This window comes from Serinus canaria, chromosome 14 (genome assembly GCF_022539315.1).
Source record: "Serinus canaria isolate serCan28SL12 chromosome 14, serCan2020, whole genome shotgun sequence".
NCBI lineage: Eukaryota > Metazoa > Chordata > Aves > Passeriformes > Fringillidae > Serinus > Serinus canaria.
The window spans coordinates 7,348,062-7,373,683 of NC_066328.1; the positions used below are offsets into that span (position 1 = coordinate 7,348,062).

The 25,622-nt window shown below is 37.3% G+C and overlaps 2 protein-coding genes across 8 annotated transcripts in view; both read right to left on the minus strand.

The window, feature by feature from the left end:
- Positions 1–16,275, minus strand: part of SNX29 (sorting nexin 29) — a 97,633-nt gene extending 81,358 nt beyond the window's left edge. For both annotated transcript variants that reach the window (XM_050980126.1, XM_050980127.1), the window contains exons 1-9: positions 16,187–16,275; positions 10,605–10,669; positions 9,676–9,728; positions 9,117–9,241; positions 7,848–8,028; positions 6,033–6,103; positions 4,930–5,178; positions 2,568–2,937; positions 1,726–1,844 (exon numbers count right to left, since the gene is read on the minus strand). In XM_050980126.1, the coding sequence (XP_050836083.1) occupies positions 1,726–1,844; positions 2,568–2,937; positions 4,930–5,178; positions 6,033–6,103; positions 7,848–8,028; positions 9,117–9,241; positions 9,676–9,728; positions 10,605–10,669; positions 16,187–16,193 (1,240 nt within the window). In that variant the 5' untranslated portion in view covers positions 16,194–16,275. The remainder of the gene's footprint in view (positions 1–1,725; positions 1,845–2,567; positions 2,938–4,929; positions 5,179–6,032; positions 6,104–7,847; positions 8,029–9,116; positions 9,242–9,675; positions 9,729–10,604; positions 10,670–16,186) is intronic.
- Positions 16,276–17,355: 1,080 nt separating this feature from the next.
- On the minus strand, positions 17,356–25,277 carry TNFRSF17 (TNF receptor superfamily member 17). Of its 6 annotated transcripts, none has more exons than XM_030229661.2 (5): positions 25,255–25,277; positions 24,747–24,818; positions 23,150–23,221; positions 18,697–18,828; positions 17,356–17,920 (listed from the first exon to the last, which is right to left on the minus strand). In XM_030229661.2, the coding sequence occupies exons 3-5, from the start codon at positions 23,160–23,162 to the stop codon at positions 17,664–17,666; spliced, it is 402 nt and encodes a 133-aa protein (XP_030085521.1). In that variant the 5' UTR covers positions 23,163–23,221; positions 24,747–24,818; positions 25,255–25,277; the 3' UTR covers positions 17,356–17,663. The 6 variants fall into 6 exon arrangements, with proteins under 6 accessions (XP_030085521.1, XP_030085519.1, XP_050836237.1 ...); XM_030229659.2 differs by lacking the exon at positions 25,255–25,277 and adding an exon at positions 24,922–25,247; XM_050980280.1 differs by lacking the exon at positions 25,255–25,277 and adding an exon at positions 24,922–25,247 and having other exon boundaries at positions 23,150–23,218; positions 24,747–24,833.
- Positions 25,278–25,622: the final 345 nt, after the last annotated feature.

The window sequence follows — 25,622 nt, forward strand, 5'->3', positions numbered from 1 at the left end:
GTTTACTGAAGCTCAGTTCCTAAAATACATACTCCATTTTTGTTCCAAACACTGCATGTTGATGGAGGCTTTCTCATTTCTACACAGAGATATGATATGCCCTGACACATCCCTGGAGCACTGCAACAGATTAATACTGAAAACACATATTAACATACAACACTATAGATTATGCTATTTCAAATATAAATATATATATGCGTGTGTATGTGTTATTTATTGGTATTAAAACCTAGAAACCAAAATATTGGGTTAAACTATGTATTTTACAAGAGTTCATTAAGCATATTTTAACAAAAAATTACAGGATAATAATGAGCTTGGCAGTTAGCGGGCTAGACTGCCCTCAGAATAAGCTAATGCATGTTCCTTCTGACATCATTCATCCAGCACAAGTGCAACTCCCAGAGTCAAGCAAACAAATGCCTAAGGCAGCTTTCAATCTGAGCAATTTGTCAGTGTGGCTGAGGAGAGGGGGCCTGGATCCCTGTGTATCCCTGTCCCTGACTGCAGGCACCTGGGCTGTGCAATGGGCACTTAGTGCAGCCCTCCCTGCACACTCCATCAGCTCCTCCTGTTCAGAGGTGAGACCAGGAGAGCAGACAGCAGGGTCTGAGGGGCTTCCCTAGCTCTGATAAACTGACTCCCTTCACCAGCCCAATGCTGTATCACTCTCACTTGCATGACCACAAACAGGGACAGCAAGAGCACTAAAAATATCTGTCCTGTGCCCAGAAGGGATCTGAATGGGCCTGTTGATGACCTCCAGTAGGCTGAACATGGCATTCCGAACAGTTCTGAGATGAAGCAATACAAAACAAGGGGCTATGGTGTCTTCTCAGTAAGGGTAAGCCCCTGGGACAGTTATGGATAAGATACATACAGATATAAACAGATGTCCTCCTCAGTCATCTGCCTCCAGAACTGAGTGTTGGCTTGCCCTCCTGATTTTTGATTTCAGATCAAAACCCCCAGCTCATGCTCCTGATGCCTCGTGACATTGACTGACAGCAACTGTGAGTTCCCATTCCACACACACCCCCCACAGACAGGAATGGATTCTTGTATTCCAGATTTCAACCTGTGGATGTTCCCCAACAGTTTCTGGTTTGTATTTAAGAGATCACAATGCCACAAACTACTCAATATTTTCTAAATCCATTCCTTTGTAAATTGAAAAACATGGCAGCACAAGAATAATTTTAAATGTCTTTTTTTTTTTTTTTTTAAACCACTGGGATTCCTTACGAGGTACATATTTTAAAATACAGCAGAGGGCAGTGCAGCATTATTTTATAAGTCACATTTTTGACACTGAACTTACACAATTGAATTACACTTTTTCACAGGCCTTCAATCAACAATCCATTTAAACTCTTGGACATATAATGTGTATGCAAAAAATATAAAATATACTACTATTAAAACAGTATTTGAATACCACTGACAAGTTTTTAAGTGGTCACTGAAATGAGTATACCCAAAGTTCAGTGTTTTATGAACAGTTAGAAAAATACCAACTGGGTGAATGGGAGGGCTAGTGGACTTTTTTTGGTTTTTTGGTACTAATACAGATACTGTAAAAGCACCAGGCCTTCTTTTCCACTCCTTTAACCATTTTTATTGCTTCAAATGGTCCCCTGTGTTTGTATAATCCTGTTACTTCTTACCATTGTCCCATGTTAGAATAAAGGCTGCTGGAATTCTGTGAATTCAAATGCCCACCTGTTTGGGAGTAAGAGCCAACAGCACTGACAGGAAACAGAACATCTGAGTCATCATTCAGGACCTGCAGAGGACTCCAACTGCATATCTGAGAATTGCACGTGACTATTTCACGAGGCCTATTTAGAACAAACAAACAAACAAACCAATCTATTTATACATCCAGTATTACTGTTCATAATACTTACATTTCTTTCAGAGATACCACTGCAAGAAAAATCTTTATTTCAACCTGCCTGCCAATTTCTTGGTCAGCCATACATTAATTGATTAAAGACCAGACATTCCAAAGCAAAGGAGACAAGCAGTGCTTGCCTTTTTCTCTAAACAAATTTTTGTCAGAAATAAAGAAAGCATATCAGTATCTAAAATTATTCTTTCTCTCTCAGTTTTGTCCTGCCTTGTTGAACTGTCTACACTCTGATGTAACAAGCTTACTCTGTTTAAAATACACATTTTTATTGTGAAGCCAAAATAGAATTGCTATCATACTAAGAATAAGGAAACACCAAGTAGGCCAGAACTATATCCTGGCTATATCATGCCACAGTTTTAACAACTGAGAACTTCAAGGAGAATAAGTAGTCTGATATCTCAAAATTTGGTGTTTCAGTGAAACTTAGAAGCAAAATATCATCACTGCAGTGGCCCATATTGTTTAAACAGTGAAAAGAAAAAAAAAAGAGGGGGGAAAAAAGGTGGGGGAGGAAAAATAAGGAGAGGAAAAAAAAAAAGAGAAAAAATCTATAGTTCAGTTCAACACATGAATTTCCAGCAGCCATAAAAGAAAGGGAGGGATGAAGGGGAAGCAAGGAAAGTTTATCCCCTGCACAAATACTTACTTTTCAGAAGCTTCAGTTCCACCTTCTGTGCCTTTATTTCCTAATGATTTTCCATACAGCTCATCCTCATCTGCATCTTCATCATCAATGCTCTTCACATCCAGTTTCTGGTATTCATACTCTCCATTCATGAACACTGAATTATTCTTCCACGAATGGTTACTTTCACTCCCATTCAGATTTTTTCCCAGAGTGCTTTCAGATGAAGACAATGCAAGAACTGAAGATCTGTCCACACTCTCCTCTGAACTCTCTCCTGTAATCAGAGTCTTTGTGCAATCCCCCAAGTTTTGCTCATCTTCCTCTTCATCAAATGAGATAATATTAGTCACCCTCTTCTTCTTTTTCCGATCTTTTTTGTATTTCAAATCTAGTAGTAATACAAAGTTTTTACACAGTTTAGAAAAGAGAAATATATGAACTATATGAAACCTGTTTTTTTCTTAAAAGAGCTCATGTACTAATTTACTCGAATCAAGAAAAAAACACTTAGATCTACATGGCGTTCATTATCTTTCCATACACATGAGCTTTTACATCTCTAATTACCAGCTTTATTTTATATGCCTTACATAATTCAGATTTTAAAAGATATTCTGGAGATGCATTCATAACAAGATTCAACTGAAACTGGAAAAAAGTTCTACAAACCCATGAAATTAAATTTAAAATAATAAATTAGCCTTCCTGTCACTTCCTCCTATGGACTACACCTAGCATATAATGCAGAGGAAGTCTGCACAACAGAGAAAACATGAAGCATTTTCAGAGGAAAAACTGAAAAGAACAAACTCACAACATGCACAAAATCAACAACCTGCAATCAAATAGTTTTGTCTATACTCTAAAAATTGAATAGTCAGTTTTCAGCTAATTAGCTCTTGGTCTAGAATTACAGAGATTCTCTCTGATTACACCAGATGTATTCAGTGACAGCACTTATTTTTACACTATTACCTATTCTCACTGAATCTGATGTGCACGTGAAGCTAAATGCCAACCTGAAACACTCCAAGAAATATCAGAAATCACTCACCAAGACACCTCACACTGGGACTAAATTGTTTTGTTTAATTCAAGTCCAGCTGTTACATATCCACAAAGCACACTAACATAGTTTAAAAGGATGTTAAAACCCATTCTGGTTGCAAACAGAATTACAACAAAGAACACAGACTTGAATGGAAACATCTGACTTGCTCTAATGTTCCACATGTAATTGCATTTGAACAAATTCAGTTTTTTCTAAGTGGCATTTCACTGGAAGTTGTACCTTTCATGTTGTGCATACACATGTGCTGTACACACCAGGTACATCATGCTGTGGAGTCATATGCACCATATGGTCAATGACTGTCTTTCATCTTGCAAGGCTGTTCTATACTAACAAAGTTATCCCAAGTCAAGTATCACCTACAATTTTAATTTCATTTAAGTGCCATACAACAAAAGCTTTACCACAAGTTTGTTCTAAAAATTGTGTTTTAAGACAAAGTCTATTTTGAATGCCAATAAAAAACAGATTTTATCTCAACTTCTGTTCCTACCAGATTCTCATGTGGGGTTTGTGTTTTCTCATAACCAAACCAATTTATTGCCTAAATTCAAACCTTGTTTCTTAACTGAAAAGCACATAAATCTTCCTGCTGTTTTGTACTTTTACAAAGCAAAACAAACTTTTAGCTCAACTTCCAGAAACAGAGATAATAAAATATTACTTTGGTAATTTTGGAACAAAAAATATATAACAAAAATCAATTTACCTTGACTGATTTCAAATAATAAGAGATTAAGATTTTGGGTCTTGGTTAGCAACCAACATCATACAAGCAGGTTGTAACACTAAGAATTCTAAAGGTAAAGAGTATGTGAGTAAATTTTCATTTAGGCAATTATCTGCTTTACATAGGAATTCAGACTCTAAACAGTCACTACTTGAAGCAGATTATAAGCTAAGATTTGCATCTGATATTTAACAAAATATATAAGCCACTGTATGTCTGACTGGCAAGGTGGCAAATGACAACATTAAAAATTAAAATCATTACATCACAAACTTCAAAGCATAATTTTATGAACAAGAAACTAAAACTGAGGTCACAAGCAAAGCTCTACCAATAAAACAGTTTAGCTTCCCTCTCACAATGATACAAGAATGCTGAAACACACAGTTACCATCCACTATTCACACCCAATATTACCAATTTCATGCTTCTTAATTACACACTCAAGTGGTTTGTATGCACAGTGCACTTATTTTAAGACTTCTGCTCTACACTAGTACATTAACTGTAAAAGTTATTTAAATGCACTTGAATATTTCCTAAGCTTCTGAATGGTACTAACATTTAGAGAGGCTTACCAGCATTTACATTCCTGGGCAGAACAGGCAGTGGGTCAGAGTCCTGGTCAGGTTTGATGAGAATGGAGACTGCAGACGAGGCAGTGATCTCCCGCAGGAGGCTGCTGACACCCTGAGTGGACTCCTTCAATAAGGAAGTTACATTTTGTGTGGATTCCTTCAACAAATCTGACACAGTGGGTGTGCATTTGCTCTGACCGTTTAAATCCTTATTATCAATGTTGATAGCAAAAAGAATGGAGTTCAGACCTTCAGAAAAAAGAAAGGGGAAAAAGAGACCAGAAATGCACCGTGTACTTCACATGTAAGTTATGAACAGAGAAGCGAAGGATTAATGAAACTGGGACATGGAAAACATTTTTCCCAAAAATTTCCCACATTTCCCAATGCATGAATTTTTATTCTTTCATGTACCATTCTTTCCTTTCTAGATTATATTCAAGCTGATGTAATCAGTTCTGAATTCTTCTTGATGGCTGCTCAGCTGCACATTAAATAATCAATAAGTACTAAGAACTCATTCATTTATAACCTTTTATTTAAACCCATTTCACTGCAACTTTACTATTTGTTGGTTCCTATATTCTATTAGCAAAAATGCCCAAGAACCTTGTCTTGCAGAATGAAGCATGTGACCATGTATCTGAAAAAAGGGGTATAAAAGGTAATAATGCATCACTTCTGTGGATAATCTCTAGAAAAATAAATTATTTGTTATCATTCCTTACTATTACTCTCCTTATCTGTATTTACCTCTAACTTTTGTCTTACTATAAAATTCCGTCTCTACTCTTTTCTTGTCAGGAATAACCCACTTTGCTTCTCTAAACTGCACTGGATTTAAGTTAGCCTTGACTGCTGAAGAGTTAAAATTTTACGTGGAAATTTTTTGAATTATAGGAAGGCCAGACCCAGGATTTTAATAATCAATTCACAGCATAAATTGGCATAATAACTTGACTGCTCACCCTGGCTGTGCCTCTGACACACATTCTCCACAGAAACAGAGTGTATTAGAGAAATTCCTCACAAGCAGAAACAGATGAAACACCCCAACATGCAGTAGTTCTCCAAGAGCAGTTATACTGAAGAGAAAGCCTTACCAGCTGCCATTGTAGGGATCATGCTAGAACGTTCTTCATCCATCATAAAAGACCAGTCTTCATAGAAGACACTGTAATTTAAAGGGGGGGGGGGAAAGGACATGCAGTGCTATAGTAATATATACTTCACTTCTGAAATACAAAAAACACTCTGAAGAATAAGTAGGAACATGCCAAAGGATGATATTTTATGCCACAGTAACTCCCTGTAGTTCTGAAATTGATAACTGTTCAGATGGTTCTAAAAAGACATGCTAAAGAGTATTTTTTTGTCAGTTTTAGCTCTGCACTTTTTTAGGGGGAAAAAAAGCCACTCAAGGTCTAGGGGTTTATACTGCATTAGCAATCACAGCATATCTCTGTACCTATTGCTACACATGTTTGGTATAAGCTTAGAACAAATGAACACAAACAAAACAAAAATGGTCCTTTTACCTTGAACAACCTACTCTGGTGGTAAGGGCCCCTGCCCATATACAATCTTTAAGGATCCTTTCTAACCCAAATCCTAATCCTCTGTGGTTCTGTGACCTTTTCAATATCCAAACCCAAACCAATTACCCTAAATAGTTAGGGTGAACTATGAATTTGTAGGTAAAAAACCCACATTTTTTCACTGTGAACACATAAATTTAGTTGCGCTAAGCCTGGTTCTTTCTAGTAGCAGAACGTTGTATTTTTACTATCAGCATTCAGTTAATTAAACAACAAAACAGATAGCAAGAAAACCCTCAATCTATATATTAAACAACACTGACAGATTCATTTAAAAGTTTCCAAAACATATAACTGGGGATGTAAACTGATTCTGTAAATCTCATTGGAATTCGAGTAACATTTAAGTCTTAAAAATTCTGGAATAAACCTTTTTAGAAATAGCATTACAATGCAGTGTGCTGATAAACCTGATACTGTGCAAGTATTGCTACAAGCATGAGAATAATTAGTGACACAGCAACCCAAGTCACTCCTTTCCTAATGGTTTTCAGACCCTTTTCTTTATTTCATTTGTCTTTATTTGATTTCTCCAAAATCTGTTTTGCAAGAAAGCTACAGATGACTGGAACGAACTAGAAATGAAAAGGAGGAACTAATGAACTCAGTTCAGGCAATAATCTTATCCACTACATCCATTAATCAATGCAAATGAATAAAATGCCTTTCTGCTGAATCCACTGGACTTGATCAAGTGCTTTGAGCAAGCTCAACAGTTATTGATTAAAAGAGGAAGATGCCTCAAGTTTTCATAAAGAAAAGAAGTTGAAGCCAAATGAGAAAAAGGCAAGACTCAGTAATGAACTTAGGTACATTTTGCACTTCCAAAGTACTTTAGAATTTCACAATGTGTAGTAAGTTATTCTCAGTAACTGTATCAAAAGCTTCTCAAACTGCTACCTAACCACTTCCCAGTGATCTGCAGCTGCAGCTCCCCACTGCTGCACTGCTGGAGCTCTGCAATTACAGGATCTCCAAAAGGCAACAGGCAATTACCAGTGATGAATTGAGATCAGACATGGCTGCAATTGTGTACTATTTTAGAGGAATGAGAGAGGCACCTTAAAGTATGGTGTCCAGGTTCCAGTGAGGAAAATTGCTGAAAGAACAGGGAAGGGATTGAGGGAAGAGGTCACATGTTGATATAGGCACAAGCCACTACCTCGATGGCTGACAAAAAAGTTTTAAAATTATTTTAAGTGCCTTGACAGGCATAGCAATGAATATGGGGTACTACTACAGCTATGGCTTTTGTTTGGTTGCCTGGGCTTTCAGACGTTGTCAGCACTTCCTGCACCACAAAGGTATCAGACACAGTACCTGAGGCGACTCTTATCTGCAAGCAGCATATGAACATATCTTTCCAGGGAATGTTCATTCAAAGCACAGCGCAGCCAAGCCCGGCCTCTGCCAATGTCTGTAGTGATGGCCTTCAGAGAGTAGAAGCGCTGCAGCTCGTGTCTGTTCAGCACCTCTTTCACATAATACCAGAACACTGGCTCTGGAATGTAATGATTAATAATAACAATAATGACAACCACCCTACCAAGAAAACCACTAAGCTCATACCTGAATACATTTACATGTAAATTTATAAAACAAACAGGTAACAATATAACTTTGAACAAAGGTGAATCATTTACTCTCCTCGTGCAGCCCACCAGTTAAATAAGTTATTTATTCCTATAGAACTCAGGCTATTTAAGCACTTAGAACTTTTCACTTCAATGAAAAAGCCACACAAATTAAAGGATTTTGCACAGAATTCACATTTAAAAGCACATTTAAGCTAGTATTTTATCCACAGGTTCATATGTTCAACTAGAAACTAGATATTATGGAAGGGAAAAGATTTCTTTAGGACTTTATGTCACTGCAGATGTGAAATATTGGAAGACAGTTCCAAAGGAACAGGTAGCTCCAGAATTTGCAGACGTGCAAATAACAAATTCATGTTACTTTAGAAAACAGAAGCGTTGCATTTTAATATCTTTTTCCACTAAACACTTTCTGTGCGCTTTTCCCAAATATTGATAAAAACTGATCAGTTTTTAGATCAGATAGTTCTGATTAAAGAAAAGAGAAACATCATGGTGAAGAGAAAAATAATCTTTATTTTGCATGTGGAGAATGTAATAAAAACCAAGCAAACCAATACAAGCAATATATTTTTTTTTCTAAAATTACATCAATAACTAGAAGTTAAACATATCTGACCTATATAGAATATGGCATTTAAAGAACTGAGTAAGACATCAAGAATGAAAACATTGTTTTAAAAACTTAATGCCAAAATTACACAACCCTGATCCCTGCCAGAATTCAAAATAAATTTGCCACTATACACGATGCAACAGTAGGAAGTGCAGATTTCCTAAGAGCAACATTTCTAGAGAAACTTGGAATGCAAGTTAAACTAGAGTAAGAAACAATTGTCATTTTCACTGCTACTTCTACAACACATCAAGTGTAAAGTCTCCTACCAACAATCTGCAGTTTGGTGCAATGCTTCAACCTTCTTTTAGAAATTATATCACTTGACTGAACATCAGAACTATTAAGACAGGATAGCTACAATTAGCAACTTACCTGTTTCAGTTCTGCTAGAGAAACCTGCTGCCTGTTTGATTGCTGCTGCTGTCAGTGCTAATCCCCGGCTCCTCCTCAGGCCATGCTGGAATACAGCTTCAAACTGAGCACACAAACAGGTCACTCTGCAACAGAATTTTTAATGAACTCATGGAAAAGGAACTATGAAAAAAATCATAGTAGAAATCTACTATGTTTCTATACAGCAACTTTATTCCAGATCTCTGAATAGGAAATGTAAAGTGAACCATTATCTTATAAGCAGTGAAAAATCCCTCCTATGCAGTAATCTCATTATTTGCCAGCAGTATAATCTACTTATACCCACAGTCTCATCATAATGCTTGAAAGCTGAGGCTCAGGTTACATTCAGAAGAATTGCCAATCAATTTGAGAAATCACCCTCACCTGCCAGAGGGGCTGTTAATCATGTTATTTCAGCTTCAGATCACCTACCTCTCATGCAATGTAATTTTTTGAGCATGTCAAATATTTTGTGCTATATGTTTTATGTCATTATGATGTAAAATTTAACCATGTAATTCTTAGACTATCTTACCTGCTATCTGAGTCTGAAGCAATTTCTTTTCTTCCTCCAAATCGTATTTGACACTGCAATAAACAGATTTTAAGAAATTTTAAGAACTTTTTGTTACACTAAATAAATTCCATTTTCTCAACAATTTCTACATATGAAACACGGTCATATTAAAGAAGAAAGCAGCACAAAAGAGAGCATTGCAAAATACACCCTGCATCCAAACAGTGCTCTAGAGCATCATGTTACACTAATAGGCTGCTCTTGCAGTTCAAATAGATCCTTGCTAGCCAGAGCAACACACCTGCAGGTCCTTCAGTAAATTGAAAACTGAGTGGAAATTACTACTTTTGAGTTTTAAATGTGCACCCACAAAACCAAGCACTGCTCCTACCCAGCTCAGTGCTACAATTACAGAGCCACTGTTTAAAAAGCATTTCACTGGCTTACTTGTGAGGAATTCTTTTGCCTCCCAAGCTCTCCCAAATTTACTCCAGTCTATGAAATTCTACTTGCTGAACTTCACATTGACACAAATATAGACGTACATAAGTCACATCTTTACACGTATTTTAACCATTCACTAAAAATCTGGTGCAAAGAAAATAAGCTGCTACTCTAATGTTAACTAAGTTAGACTTTGCAGTACACTGCAATTTAGTTCAGTCATATCAGGATTACAATATATATTCTAATATATATTGTATAGTATTATATATATTTTAAATAGATCTATTGCAAATACAACCTGTCCAGAACAAGAATTTTAAATAAATACTGCACAGTAGTTGTTTGCTAGCAGACAAAAACTCAGTTGTACTATGAAAGCCACAATTTCTTCCTTGTTTCCTTTTCTTCTTTTTCCTTCTCTTTGTTAAAGAGAAAGCAAAGACACTCCCTGCTAGTAACTCTGAATAAGCCACTGCAGAAGTGTCTGTTGGACTTCTCACCTGTTTAACTGCATCCAGCAGCCGTTCTAGAAGAAACTGTCTTTTCGTGTCGTTGCTCTGTGAACCTGAAATCCAACAAAATCATACCATTTAAAAAGAAACTGGTTTTTAAAATACATTTGGGCCAACACAAACATCTTTCTTTTGGGCCCTGAAACTTTCTTCCCATGACAATTATTCCACTAAATTAACTAATGTATTTTCTCTAAAATGATAAACAGTATAAACTATGCTTTGAGGTTTCAAGTAGCCTTCCTCTAATAGGCTGCAATAATGTTTCAAACATCATCTTGATTCTTATTTTAGTAACATTTTGAAGATACATTTCACCAGTACCAAACAGAATAATTATTCAAGCTGATGCACAGCTTGCCCTGAGCTTCTTAGCACAACTACCAGTGTAGTACAGCAACACAGCACTAGAAAAGAATGGAAAACAAAAATGAGGCACCAAGAGTATCTTCTTACTGTCAAACCTTATTGCAGAAAGAGCTTTAAGTCAGGTGAACAGAGAGCAACTGTTACAGTAAATCCCTTAAAACTTATCTACCAGCATAGTTCTTTTTATTAACACCTATAAAATCTATTTTGTTATTATATAAGGAACTATGCAAGACAATCTAACTTCTCAAGCTATTTCAGCAATAACACAATACTTTGCTTTTTGGAATATCCTTAATAATTTCCCATTAATATGGTAAAATTTATTCTTTGAGATAAACTGAGAATAAAGAAATTACAGAGGCAATGTAGATTAAGTTCAAAACATCTATCAGAAACCTCTGTGACCTCTAGAGTTTAAGTCATTCTATTCTCCTTTCTCTCTCAAAGAACTTACAACCAATGTACATCTGGACTGAAAGCCAATTATCCAAACTCTGCAGGAGCAAATTCCTCCCAACACTGAAAATCAAACACCACACACTAGCAAACAGAGATGACATCAAAGATATGTGCTTCTTCCTGCTATCCAACAGTGTGAGGTCCAAATCCCAGAATTTCCTATCTTCATAATCCCACTCAAAACAGTGTGCTTTTAAACCAGCAAGACATAACAGAATTTGTTGAAATGATTCTGCCTTTAAATATGTATACTCATATAACATATAAATATATATTATACTGATATAATGCATTATATATATTCATATTAATCTACAAGTATATTAATTGAATTCATATTCCATATAGTTCCATATATTCATTAAACAGAAGAAAACCCCCACAGTATGCCAGAATAATGAAAACAACAGGAAAAACATGCAAACATAGCTGCTAAGCAAGCTTCTCAATGCTGGTTTTGCTGATTACAGGGCATTTTCAAGAAGTTGTGCTTCCCATTTTGAACTCTGACTCAAACTCTGCAGACATGTGATGTGTGAGGTCTGGGGCTGTTAGTAAAGCACTCCAGTGCACACAAACAATGTTCAGTGCCAGTCCAGGACTTCAGGTTCAAACCCCACACCAAATGGGTTTTAACTTCCTAACAGCTATGCCAGTTATGCCAGCATGAAGATAAGGCTAAATTCATTTAATTCCTACCACTCTGTAGGAGTGGTACACTCCTCAGAGATTACAATTTATTAAACAATATTCAATGTTCTTACCATACATACATTGCCAAAATGGAGATGTATACATGCCTATGTATCCATTTGTTTCATAATAAATCACATCACCATAAAATAAGGAAAACAATCTCAACTTTCAGAGCAGCCTCTCATGTTCAGTAACACTGAATATACACAACTCTGCAGATTTTCTCTGTTGTTTCAAAACTCATTACTCTTAGTCTTACACTACCCACACACCTGCAAGAAGAGGCACAGCACAATATTTCTCTTTATATTAATAGCTTGAGACAACATCAGAACAAATGCATGCAATTGACAATTTCATGACCAGAAAAACATTTATCAAATGAAAATATTAGGAGGTCAAGCTTGTCTTCCAAATGCAATACATGTTAGTTTTTAAATTCACATCTCTTTGGACTCTTTGTATCTATTTGGTAACAGAAATGGTTTGCAACTAGATTCCAAACTGTGATCAATATAAAAAAAATGCATAAATACAAAATACCTACGGATGGTCACTATACTAATTAATCTTCTAAACCACTAAAGCATATGATACCAAACAACCTTAACTCTACAAAGACTGATTGTAATGTGTATTTTCTCTTTATTTTACTTGTAAATCTGCACTACTAGCAATCATGACTCAAGCAATCATGATCTCAAGCAGGAGATTACAACCAATAATTCCTGAAGCAGTTCCGATCACCCTCACCATCAACAGAGCTACAAGGCCATGTAATGTGTCTGCTGAGGTTTCCCATCAATGCACAACCTAAATTCTTCTACTGCTGTTACTTAGCAAAAAAATTTACAGGTAGAAGGAAAAGAATACTCACAAAGTCTAATTAAAAAAAAACAAAACTCATAGATTAAGTTGTGCTTCTTTTCATGCTGAGGGTATATTTTTCTTTGTAACAAGCCTAGAAAATATGGTACTATTTAGTGATGGTTTTGTTTCCAGTAGGTGGAAGGTAAAAATACATCTCTACTAACTCTACTGAAGATTTAGTTCTTCCACATTTTCATTTTCTAAACTAAGTCTTCAGGAAAAAATAAAAGGCATATTTTCAGACAAGAGCACCAATTAAGTGTGATCAACTCCAGCTGACTTTAAGTCTAAGAGTGTATTACAAACTGACTAAAATACCCTTCTGCTCATTCAGAATAGCAGTAAAAACTACAGCAACACACATAAAAATACAAAACATAGAATTCATAAAAACAGCATTACTCAGAAAAAGGCTGTATTTAGACTATTGCAATAAAAAAGGAAGTTCATATGGGACTCTAAAAATAATTGTGAAAACATAAGTATAAGGTTGAAAACCTAAGAAACTTCAAGAGACTCCTCCCACCAACATCTACTCTGTCAAAAAGGGTTTAAAATAGGCTCAGGTACTGCACCTGCCTCTGTGACCCTCTTCATTTTCTGTTGTTCAAGGTCATGCTTTCCTATTTTTAAAACAAACTTCTCTCCATGCTCTGACACAAACATCCCCACCTACAGCAGCAGCAAACTGGCATATAAGTAAAGAAAAGCAGAATTTTCATCTAGTTCTTCCTAGGTAAAGCCCCCTTCAGCACCACATGCAGCATATAAGTAAAATAAATAAATCTCATATTGCTCTTATGTAACTTGCATTTACGTCCTGAATGCAACATTGCAGACTGCAATCCCTTGTGCTTGCTCTAATGCAGGTTCTGAGGCACAAGTTTAAAATAAAACAAATACAGATCTAATTTAAATGCTACCTTATACTACATTATTATGATTCTACTGCTTACTCCCCTCACCACGAGTTGTATTTTCAAGTTTTTTGAAACTGTCATTAAACAAATGACAACACCCCCAATTCTTGACAAGCACATAAATCTTGTATCCTTGTATTATTTGCCTTTAAAGTTTAGCCTACTCAGCACTGTAGAATAACATATGAGTATGTAATTAGTAAGCAGCATTAGTAATATTAAGGTGAGGCTTACATCAACAGGAATTTATTTTCACATCCACTAGAAATACACTGCAGCTAAAGAAAATAAACATTAACCATAATTATAGTCACTGAGAAGTTCTTCCATCTATATTTTAGGAATACCTCTGTTAGGTAAAAGGGCTAAAACTGGGCATAGAAGTACATACAGGCAGTGCTGTTGTAGGCACTAAAAGAAGGATATGGCTAAAATTGATGAGATGCTTGCATCAGCCATCTCCTTTATCTGAAACAAGCATGATAATGATAGATATTTCTCTGTTCTGATCAGTTTGACTTTTATTATTCTAGAAAAATACTGTACAGCATTGTGTAACAGTAATGTTTGTCAAAGTGCAACAATAGGGGGTTTTTTGTTATCTTGCAGTCTAATTGAAATTGTTGGAAAAACCCAGTAGGCAGGGCTATACATGAGTGGTAACTGTGCAATTGACTCACCACTGTTAATGTCACCCCATGCACTACTCTATCTTAAGTAATTAAATGTTTCTTTTCTCATAAACATGTATCTCTTCATTGTCTTTAAAAAATATTAAAGGTAACAAAAATAACTACACGAAGCCTTAGACCACATGAGGTGTTACCTTGTCTTTTGAGTCACAGAATCCAAATAGAGCTCTCAAAGATTAGTCTCCTAGGAAGATTTAGGCTCTAATTTGCATAAATTTGCACAAGGCTGTTCCCAGTTTGAATTTGAAGGGCTGAGGTTTTCCATATGAAAATGATGACTCTTACAAATTTTGTAATTAGGATTTAGTCTATATTGTGTCAAGATCTGAAACATTTGAGCAACTTTCTTTTCCCATTTGAAAGATTTCACTGTTACTCGCATTTTCCACAAGAAGTTTTTTTATTTTTTCAAGCAGTTTTATAATCTTATAAAAGATTATAATTCTTTTTTTGCCTCATCTCTTCCACAAAAATCTTTTATTTTCTTTCTACCATAAAGGTGAGAACAAAACAGAGAAAAATACAAGTGAATAGGTTTTATTTTTCAGTTCACTTTCAGAAATGTCTGCTCCCCACAAAACATGTAGCATTTAGTTACTCTAGTTAACTCCTCAGTTTTTTTCTTACTGCCTTGGCAACAAAGATCGCCGTGTATTAGATCAGGGTGGGAGATCAATGTGAGATCCAGTCCTCAGGTGCAGAGTGTTGCCTGCAACTTTCATTGCTGAAGATGTACAAACAAACCCATCAAAGTTTTTACTAAAGCACCTCCCTTCTCAAAAAGCTCCAAATAAATCCTTGCCAATGTGTTTTAATATGTATTAAATAAATATCACTTATCCATTACTCCTACAAGAAAAGTCTATTTAGAATTTTCATCTCTATCCTAACAAATAACTCTCCATGCTTGCCTATTCAAGCAGACCTACTTCCTCCAGTCCTGTAGTTTATGGGTCATAATTCTCATGCAAAGCTTCAAGTATTTCCTTGACAAATACCTCAAAGAGCTCAGGATTTAGCACATATTTACCCTCAAGATTCAGCACACCCCCCCCCATCACTCCCCTGTACCACAGAAATTACCGCATCCAGAGAAATCCTCACCAGACTCGGGGACAGCAACAGGGCCCTTTCTCCACAAGCCGTGGTTCTCACCTCTCCTACCGAAGGCATGCCCCTGAGCTCGTATTTTTAATTTTTTTCAACTCCTATTTTCTCTTGGTCATTTATTTCCTCAGGAATATTTCCTATGAGTTTGCACAGCTGAGGCAACACAGATGCCCGAGCTCAGCATCACTTGTGCTATGAGCCAGTGTCACGCTCAAGGGCAGGACTTAGGATTTAAAACGGGGTAAAACACCACTTCGGGGAGCCGGAACGAGGAACGGGGTGTGGAGATAAGAGACCCAAGTGTCCCGCGCCTCAGCACGGCACCAGGGAGCACCGGGGTGGAACGAGGGCAGTGCCACTCCCGCCCGGGCCCCCCGGGCAAGCTCTGCCCGCGCCAGCCCCCACAGCGCCCGGCGGGCCCGGGCGGAGGGGCCGGCCCGGCCGCACTCACCGCTCATGGTGCCCGCGGGGCTCCGTCCGCCGGAGCCGCCGCTCTCCCGCACAGCCACGGCCGGGCCGGCAGCCACCGCCCGCCCCGGAACCCGCCCGGCGCCCCGGAAGGTAAACACGGCCCCGGGAGCGCCGCGGAGCGCTTCCCGGCCCGGGGCTCCTCAGCGCGGCCCCGCGCCCTCAGCGCGCCCCGGCCCTGGAGCCGCCCGGCCCCAGCCGAGCAGAGACATCCCGGGGAAGGGACGCGACACCGCCAAAGGAAGGGTGGGAAAAGCGGAGATAGAGTGTCCTCTGCTGCCGCATGTGCTGTGCAGGGTGGAAGCTCGGAAAGGGTCGTTAAATAAAAACAAAGTGATGATGATAACAAATTTCATAAGGTTCTAGGCCTATTTGAGAGGTGTTGGCCCTCTGTGGCCAAAACCACACAGAGCACCTAACTCCCAACTCACCCCAAACTTTGTGTCAGCCTCCTGATGATGCTGTAACTGGGCATTCGTAGATTTCATGCAATGAAATCTACTTCAATTCGTCATTCATGCAGGAACCTGAAGTAGAATGTTAGCTACAAATAAAGATGATTGTTGTTGTGGTTGTTGCTTCTGTTGTTGCAGTTTTCCAGGAATAAAATTGTGGCCTAATATTAGGAAAGTAACATTAATGCTTGCAAGGCAAGGTGACAGAAATATATTCCTAATTTTAGGCCACAGAATAGTCTAGCATGACTAATCACCCATCCTTGTAAATGTAACACGGGTAAGTAAAAAAAAATGAATAAAAGAGAAATAAATCTCAGTCTGAAAACACTTGGCTCTGAAAGGAAAGCCTGTACCACCAGGAAATATATAGGATTGCAAGGATTGCAGTGAAGGTCAGGAGCTGGACCTCGGTGATCCTTGTGGGTTCCTTCTGACTCAGGACATTCTGTGATTCTATGTGGTTCTATTCTGTGCTCTCCAGCACCACAGCCTCCCTTAGGGTGACCCATGGACATCTTCTGAACCCAGGGACCTCCATACTCTACAAGGTATCCATTTTTAGAACATTCCTATTTCAAGTGCTGAAATTACTCAAGAGTGGGGATGTACTGCAGGTCTTCATTTCTGCCTCTTGGAACAGTCCTTGTGTACCATCAAGCACAAGATCTGAGTCTAACATGAATGTACATATTTGCAAACTTGTTTATTTTTTATACATCTGCTATAAGTAGGTACAATCTCTAAAGGCAGAAAAAGCTCTCCTATATAAGGACTTTCTGAAATTAAAAATTCCAATAACCAGTTGAGTGCCTCAGAATACTGTAGAAATACTTGACTACTGCAATACTAGAATTAGAAAAAATGACAATATTAATGCAAGCACAATGGGAGATCTCCAAGGATGATGTACTACCTTCTCCATTGACTGCAAGTATTAAGGTTTACAGCTGTACTGGAATAACTCATTTATCATTACTCAGTACAAATACACTTCCCTCCCAGTCACCCAACACCCAGAACATAGTTGTAATAATCAACAGATTTGGTGGTAACTAGAACAGTAGCTCGTTCTTCAGTAGCTGGTAATGGAAATGAAGTTTCACAGCCAGTCTGAGGTTTCACCAAGCCACAGTCACTGCAAGTGCATTCTTCCACTGAATACATTAATGTTTCACTTGGAAGTGTGTGTCTAATTTCTTCTGTGTTCACACTGCTTTCAGTCTCTGCCTTGAGAATATTACTCGGCTCCACAGCGGAGTCTGTAAATATACAGAAGTTAATTTAGTACATACATCATGCTATACTAAACAAAGAACTGTTAAAGACCCAAATTTCATTATGATCCAACTGCGTTCTAATCTTTGTGAAAATTCTGAGATATAGTGAATATTTTAAGATGTAGCTACGTATGATAATCTTTTGTTCTATGACAATACAACCTTCTACTTCAGAATAAGCATTGAAGTAATTCAACACATTTTCTAATCAGTTATTATTGTCTGAAAACTCACAAATATAGCATTTGTAAAATGGAAAAAAGACCTTTTTTCACCTTCACAAATATATCACTTATGCTTCTCACAGACTACAATATTAAATAAAATTATTTCAAGTCTTATAAAATGAAAAGCTAATATTGAATGTGTATCCTCTGTCTGGGAACAATTCCTTTTGCATTCAGTGAGGGTGAAACCCTTATGAAGTTTTTTGCTTTTAAGTTTTCATAAATGATTTCTCAAGTAGCAGCAAGTAAGCCAGGTATGAATATATAACAACACAATCCTCACGGGATCCAGAACCAACAAAGAGAAATTGCTGCTTTTGCAAGTCAACATCTCGATATTTATTCCCTAATAACTATGATAATTTCATGGAGACTGCTTGAGGAATACCAAACAATCCAACAAAGACCAAACAATCCAACAAAGACAGTCATGAGAATCTGGAATATATACAATGTTTTTACACGTTTTACTTGTTAAGAGTAGCTAAAATGTACAATGATCTAAACTTATTTGATGAAGAATTTATTCACCTTTGTTTTCCAGTTTTTCTTTTAGTTGCTTTAGGTGCTTCCATTTAAACAAGACCATTAAGGTAAACAGAGTGAATATTAAAATCAACCCTATGCCCAAACAAATCCAAAGAATTCCACTTGAATCGGTACCTATGAAACAAAAGAGATGCATTACATTAATCATAAACAATAACTCATGTACATGTCCAACACATCAAACCTGAATGTAAAATACAACATGAAGATGCCCACCACAGCCACAGAGTATTGCAGAAATCTACTTACTCTTCTCACAGTAGTCTACACAGGAAGGCGGTGGTGCACTGGAACACCGGAGGTGACAAGGAGTACAAGAGAGCAGCAAATTATCAAAGTATTCATTTTTGGGGCACTGCGCCATCAGGGGCAGTAATTATGGAACTACAAAGCCACAGAAATCATAAAAGAGAGAGGATCATCTACAGAAGGCTTCTCAGTTCTCAGTTTGAGCAACTCAAAAAACAGCTAGCAGTAATAATGGACTTCCATCACAGCTCCACTACATGGGATCATGTTACAGAAAAAGGATTAAACTCTGAGGTCCCCAAGGAATTACTGTTCCTTTTTTGGCAATTCACAGTTTTAGAAAAACTGAGCAGCTGCACCAAGATAGTTTTCAATGTTAATTTTGTCTGAAACAGAAAATGGTTATTTATAGAAGATGTTTCTAGAGCAGGTGCTAAGTACTACAAACTGTAGAGAACAAAGATCTCCAAACAGGAGTTCAAGATAATTGTTCTTGTCTCTAAAACTGGGGGGTTTTTTCATGGTCAGTGCTTCTCAATTCTGAATTGGCCTCATTTATCACCTATTAGGGCTTGGTTGGCATTTTTGCTTAGTTCATTTAGGGGGTTTTAGCTATTTTGGGTTTTTTTGCTTATAACTGTATTTCTGTGTAAAATTTAATAAGATTACTTTCTAATCATGTATAAGAAGTGCTATATTAATATTTTACAATTTTGATTCAAAACATTTTCTGGATGTATCATTTATTTTTCCCTAATGCAGAACTGTTATTGGGCTAAAACTGCAGTATCCAGCATGCAAAAGTAAGTTTATAGGACCTCTTCTTCCCAGCCAGGTAGATGTATATACAGTGAATTTACATTTCTGAAAATATATTTGGTCTCCTCGCAGAAAAAATAAAAATCTTTGTCTACAAACTGTCACAATGAAAGTAGTTTACACAGCTAACTTGTATCTTGATGTTTTATTCTAATAGAATTTATTTTAAATAAAAAGTTAACTAATTTCTAGCAATTAGCAGTGTTAGAAACTAGTTAATTTCTAGCAAGTAGCAATAACTGCCTCTAAAGTCCTGTCAAATTCTAAGTACAGTAGAAATTAATTTATGCCTAATTATTTGAGATTGTATAAATAGAATAATGTGATGGTGTTCACAGGGGTCCTAGGAAGAGGGGAGAGATGAGGCTCTGACTCCATGTTTTAGAAGGCTTGATTTATTATTTTATGATATATATTATATTAAAACTATACTAAAAGAATAGAAGAAAGGATTTCATCAGAAGGAGCAAGGAAAAGAAAAGAATGGAATGAATAACAAAAGGCCGTGACTCTCAGAGAGTCTGAGCCAGCTGACTGTGATTGGCCATTAATTAGAAACAACCAACATGGACCAATCAAGGATGCACCTGTTGCATTCCACAGCAGCAGATAATTATTGCTTTTCTTTTCCTCTGAGGTTCCTCAGCTTCTCAGGAGAAAAATCCTGGCAAAGGGATTTTTCAGAAAATGTGTCTGTGACAGGATAATAAGATATTGTGGCAGAAATGTTTTCTCTCTCAGTTGGCCAGAAAGTTTTCCTATATCGATGGTTAGAGTTCAAACATATTTTTTGTAAGACACAAAGTAAATACAAAGTAGTCTCATATTTTCAGTCAAACTCTAGGAATTTTCCCCCCAAGTAAAAGGCACAATACAGGTCATTTCATCAGAGCTCTGGAAAACAATGCTGTCTCTCACAGCAATAATTCTCCCTCTACAGCTGGATTACTATTTCCCAAAGTTTACAGCCTTTAAGGATAAACTACTTTTTTTGTCAGATGTGCCCAAAACCACAAATCCTTGATAATTAAGCAATACATTTTTCATACATTGGAAACTGGGGAGCAATGACAGTAAAGGGTCTCTACTGTGTCATTCCTTTAAGCAGCCACCATTCAAGTCCCAGCCTTTTTTCCTTAGCTGTACACAGTGCCAGTGATGTATGCAATGCCAAAACACAGGCAACAAATGGTTCAAAAAACTGTGGGGAATTATGGTTGTCATGGCCTGCTGCCTTTATTTTCTGCACACCCTATCATTCAGAAGTTCCTCTCCTCAAGGGCACGAAAGCAAGCATGTAATCAATTCATCCTGATAAGCAATAGATCCCACTGACAGATCTCACTGCACATCTAAAGCACACATTATTTCAAAATCTATGTCCAGGAGTAAGAAAGACATTTTCTAGCTTAATAAGGTTCTTGCGCAACCTTCAGTTTTGAGTAATTTTGATAGGAAGGAGCCAATATTAAAAAAGCCCCAAACAAACAACCCTTTAAGCACTTTTTTGGGAGAAGTGTGCTATACCAACTGTCTTTAATATGATATGAGATGCTTTATACCTGAATGAAGAAGCTGTTTATAAAACAAAATATTGGATTCAGCCAACAAATGAAACAAAAACCAGAAGCATTAAGAATAAATTCATTAAGTGACATTAAGGATATTGTTACTTAGAAACTGTAGTTATGTTATGTTAATAATTGTTCCATTGCCTTGTATAATACACATTAAATCCTCTAAGCAGAACACAGATTTGTTATATGTAGACTATGCAAGCACACATAAAAATGAGATGATGGTATGGAATGATGCTTCTCCTACAGTGATATTTACCTTTAGGGAATAATAAATATATGCCTTACTTACCAGTAAAGTTACATTTCAGCTCTTGTTCAGTTATGGGATTTACAGAGCTTGCACTGCCTTTCCAAACAACTACATGTTGATGCTAATAAATGCTCTCTTCTTTTAATTTGATTTTGCTTCAAAAGGATGGCAGAAATTAGCAGAGTTGGACAAAATAAGAAAGGATTTATCGACTACAATAATCATTTAACCATAAATCACAAAGTATTGCCAGGGAAATGTTTCTGCAGTTACATTACTGTAACTGAAATTCAAAAACTCCCCAGGATATCCTCTAAGAATAATTCAGACAAGTTAACTTGGCCTGCTGGAGTTGGCATCCTTACAGAGAGCAATGGGAAAAATGCAAGAAGAGAAGTATCAACCGCAGAAACAACAGGAAGAAAAAAGAGAAAAGGAAAACCAATTCACAGATTTGTTTCTAAAATGTATCTGTCTGACTCAGGAGTGACATCTGGGGACAATTTATAAACACCAGTATGAATTATATTTTCTGTTTGCTTTTTAGAATAATGGTTTTAGTACTGGAAGTTCTAGTAGGGTATCAAATTGCTGAACAGGATTTCAAGAAATCAAATCATTTTTACTGGTGAAGAGAGTGCAGGTGAAGGGAGTACAGCCCAGTTCAGAGCAGGAGCTGCTGCTTTGGAGTTGTACACAGACACACACCAACGTGTCAGGCCTACAGCCTTCTCCCATGGGAGCAGAATTCCTCCAGTTCCATGTTGCTCTGGCAGAAAACAGGCACACCAAGCACTGAACATCCAGCCAGAGCATTTCCTGCCATGAACCCAAACTTGACTGTTTTGTTAAACATCTGGAGAAACTCAAGAGTTCCAGAAATCCTCGTCAGTTCTTATTTGTGACATGTTAAATTGATATTATGTGACAGAAATCAGTCAAGAAAAATTTTATCTTTCACTATTTAATTTGAAAAAAGCTATTGTGTCTAAGCCAAAATATTAAAATGAGAACTCTGGATGGAAAATCAAATTAAGTAATATCATCCTGTCAATGATTAAAGATTGAAATTCATCTTTCACAGAACAATAACTTGAGATCTGTTTACCACACATAACTTAACAAAGTTTTGTTCTGGCATTGTTTCAGGGTTTCTCTGTTGAAGCTTGTGCCAACTTTTTTGCCTGACTGTACTTCAGAAATTCTGCTGGCACAATTACATAGCACTTACCAAGAGAAAGAGGGTTTTCTGCTAGGATTATAACATTCCCTTCACAAACAACATTAGCTAGGCTGACAAAGGAATTCTTCTGGTTTATAGTTGCTTCTACATTGATGGCTTTGTGCTGGCACAGCTCTTTTTTTTTCCCACTCACTAAGGCAACTGACCTACACTGTCAAATCTTATGCTACAGCCTTGCTCTGATCCTCTCCAATTCTATAAAGCTATTTACAGAATAAATCCCCCCCCCAAAAAGTCTCTTATAAATCACCTCACCTCAACAATCCTAAAGATCTATAAGACCAATGTACATACCAAAAAACACCATTTTTTCTTCTCAAAAGTTATTGCATTTCAAGGAACAGCAGTCTTGCAGACAGGCATCTCCTAAAACAGGGTTAAAACTTTCTGAAACAGTTCTTTTCAGAAATCCATCTTTGTGAAGTGCATGCTTTGACTGTATGGCTGGGAGGAGATAAGCTGTTCTAGGAATGGGGTACACACTAGTAAATAAAAGAATGGAGCTATTAAAGGGTTCACCATGTTCATTAACTTTTACAAGCTGCACAGAACAATGCTGCTCTTAGACAAAATATTGTTTAATGTCATTTGCACACAGAGCAAAAACAAGAACAATGTGGATTTTGCCTGTTTGGTTCAGCACATTTTAATTAGACCACAGCCTTGGAAAGAGTGATGTTGCTGGTGCTACATTGAGTATTTCCAAAATGGATTACAGAGCCAAACAACAGAAGAGAAAATGTTCCTTTAAAATAGTGATTTAAATAACAATAGCATAGACACAGTCAATTAAATCAAAGACAGCTTCTGTATCCCCCACTGTGTTCAAAGCTGACTTAGCTAGGAACCAGCTTATGGAACAGAGGAAGTGCACAGCCCAGGAAAGCAGTCCTAATAGACTGCAAACCCTTGGGGCAAAAAAGATACCTTTTCATTTTTCTGACATTCCACATGTGCCAGAATAGTTATGTAACTGTTAAGGACAATGCATAAAAAAGGAATTGTGCAACCAAGTTTGGATTAAGCCAGTGCTTGTTAGAATGACAGTGAAATTTTTGTGTTGGTACAACAGTTTTTACAGAATGTAAATATAATTTATTTCTTAATGTAAGCACTTACATTTTGTGTTGGAAAAATAATCTCTTACATGCTACTATTTTAGTGATTTTGCAGGTGGACAAAATAAACTGAAAATCATCAGCAGTATAATGCTAACAGGAGTATTGGAGTTGCAACAAAAATAAATGTGCAGGAACAATTATGAGTTATGTGAAGTGTTTGCCACACTAAAGTCTAACATAAAATTTTATTCTGGTAATTTTAGCCAAATTTTCTAGCTATTCAGAGGTTTGAGTAACACACATTCACTTTTTTCAGCATCACAGTGTACAGCATCACAGTGTCAATGTGTGCTCTCTCTCAAGACAGGAGGGAAATTGTAATCGATTCAGCCACCACTACTCCAGAATAATTCCCCATGCAAATTGCTGTCTCTGGAATAAGAATACTGGCACAGAACACTTCTAGAGTAATTAAGCCTGTTTAGAAACAAGCTCCCTATTTCATTCTCACAATTCCATAACGAAGTAATTATTTTCTGCAACAATGTTAACATGTTAACTAGCCATAGAAGAGCAGCTTTAAAAATCCCATACTGTTATTCTTCCTTCATAACAATAATGCCATTCTGCTTTAGTCATTACTGAAACTAAAATCTTAAGGGATCTCTAATGGACAACATGCTCCCTCAACTGGAATTCCAGAGAATTAAGAAAGTAAAAAGAAAGCACATGAAAATCCCACATGGTACCAATTTTCTATTTCCCCCTCCCTTGAGACAGACAGCATGAAAAACTTTCCATGTAAAACTTAAGTGTTATAAAATTCTTACCATATTTATAAAGCAGGAGATCTGGCCTGGAGATATTACAGTACCCAGCAGCTTCTCCATGTCAGGGAGTCCCTGCAATCAGAAAGGCTATGAACAAACAGTGGGGTAATACTCAACCACTCTCCATCACACTTGTGCTCCAGCCCCTTCCCCAGCTCTGGACATGATCCAGCACCTCAATGTCCTTCTTGTCATGAGGGGCCCAGAGCTGGGCACAGGACTGAAGGTGCAGCCTCAGCAGTGGCAGTGACTGCGCTGGTCCTGCTGGCCATGCTGCTTCTAAAGAAGCAAAAGGTTAGTTTTCTAATCAAAATATTGCTGATCTAAAAGAAAGCATAAGAACAGAAAAACAGAGGTCTGGATTGTGCTTCACAAGATTTCTTTTCAGCTGCTTTGGTATTTTGATGGACATGATGCCTCCTCCCACCAATCCTACACCTGGCTTTCAGATCTCTGAAACTACACAATCTCTGCCTATCCTCAAAACAGATTCTCTCCTGTCTCTAACCTTCCCAGCCCCAGCTCAGTCACTGTTTACATCATTTCAGTGATCTCACTCTTCCCTTCCTTGGATGCACGCTCTTTGCTCAGCACATTCCTTCCACATTAAGCAATCCCTCTGCTATTTACAACATTTTAACTGTCACAGGTTTATAAACTACGCACAGGTTGTTCACAATGTGCACACCTAAATCCCCATCTTTGTTTCTTTTGATCTTTGATAGCAAAAAACACACACACACAACAGTTTTGACAGAAAAACTACTTACCTAAACTACTCTCCCACTCCTATTTTTCTGGAGTCTCACAGAAGAAATTCTGTCTAAGGAGGAACTGCACTGCCTGTGCATTCAAAGAGAGGCATTGTGAGCAAAG

Coding starts and splice junctions, on each gene's coding strand:
- TNFRSF17 (XM_009092130.4), bottom strand. CDS start 19,078: ATGGCGCAGTGCCCCAAAAATGAATACTTTGATAATTTGCTGCTCTCT. Junction 18,829..18,963: donor TGTAGACTACTGTGAGAAGA/GTAAGTAGATTT, acceptor TTTGTTTCATAG/GTACCGATTCAAGTGGAATT. Junction 17,921..18,696: donor AGAAAAACTGGAAAACAAAG/GTGAATAAATTC, acceptor GTATATTTACAG/ACTCCGCTGTGGAGCCGAGT.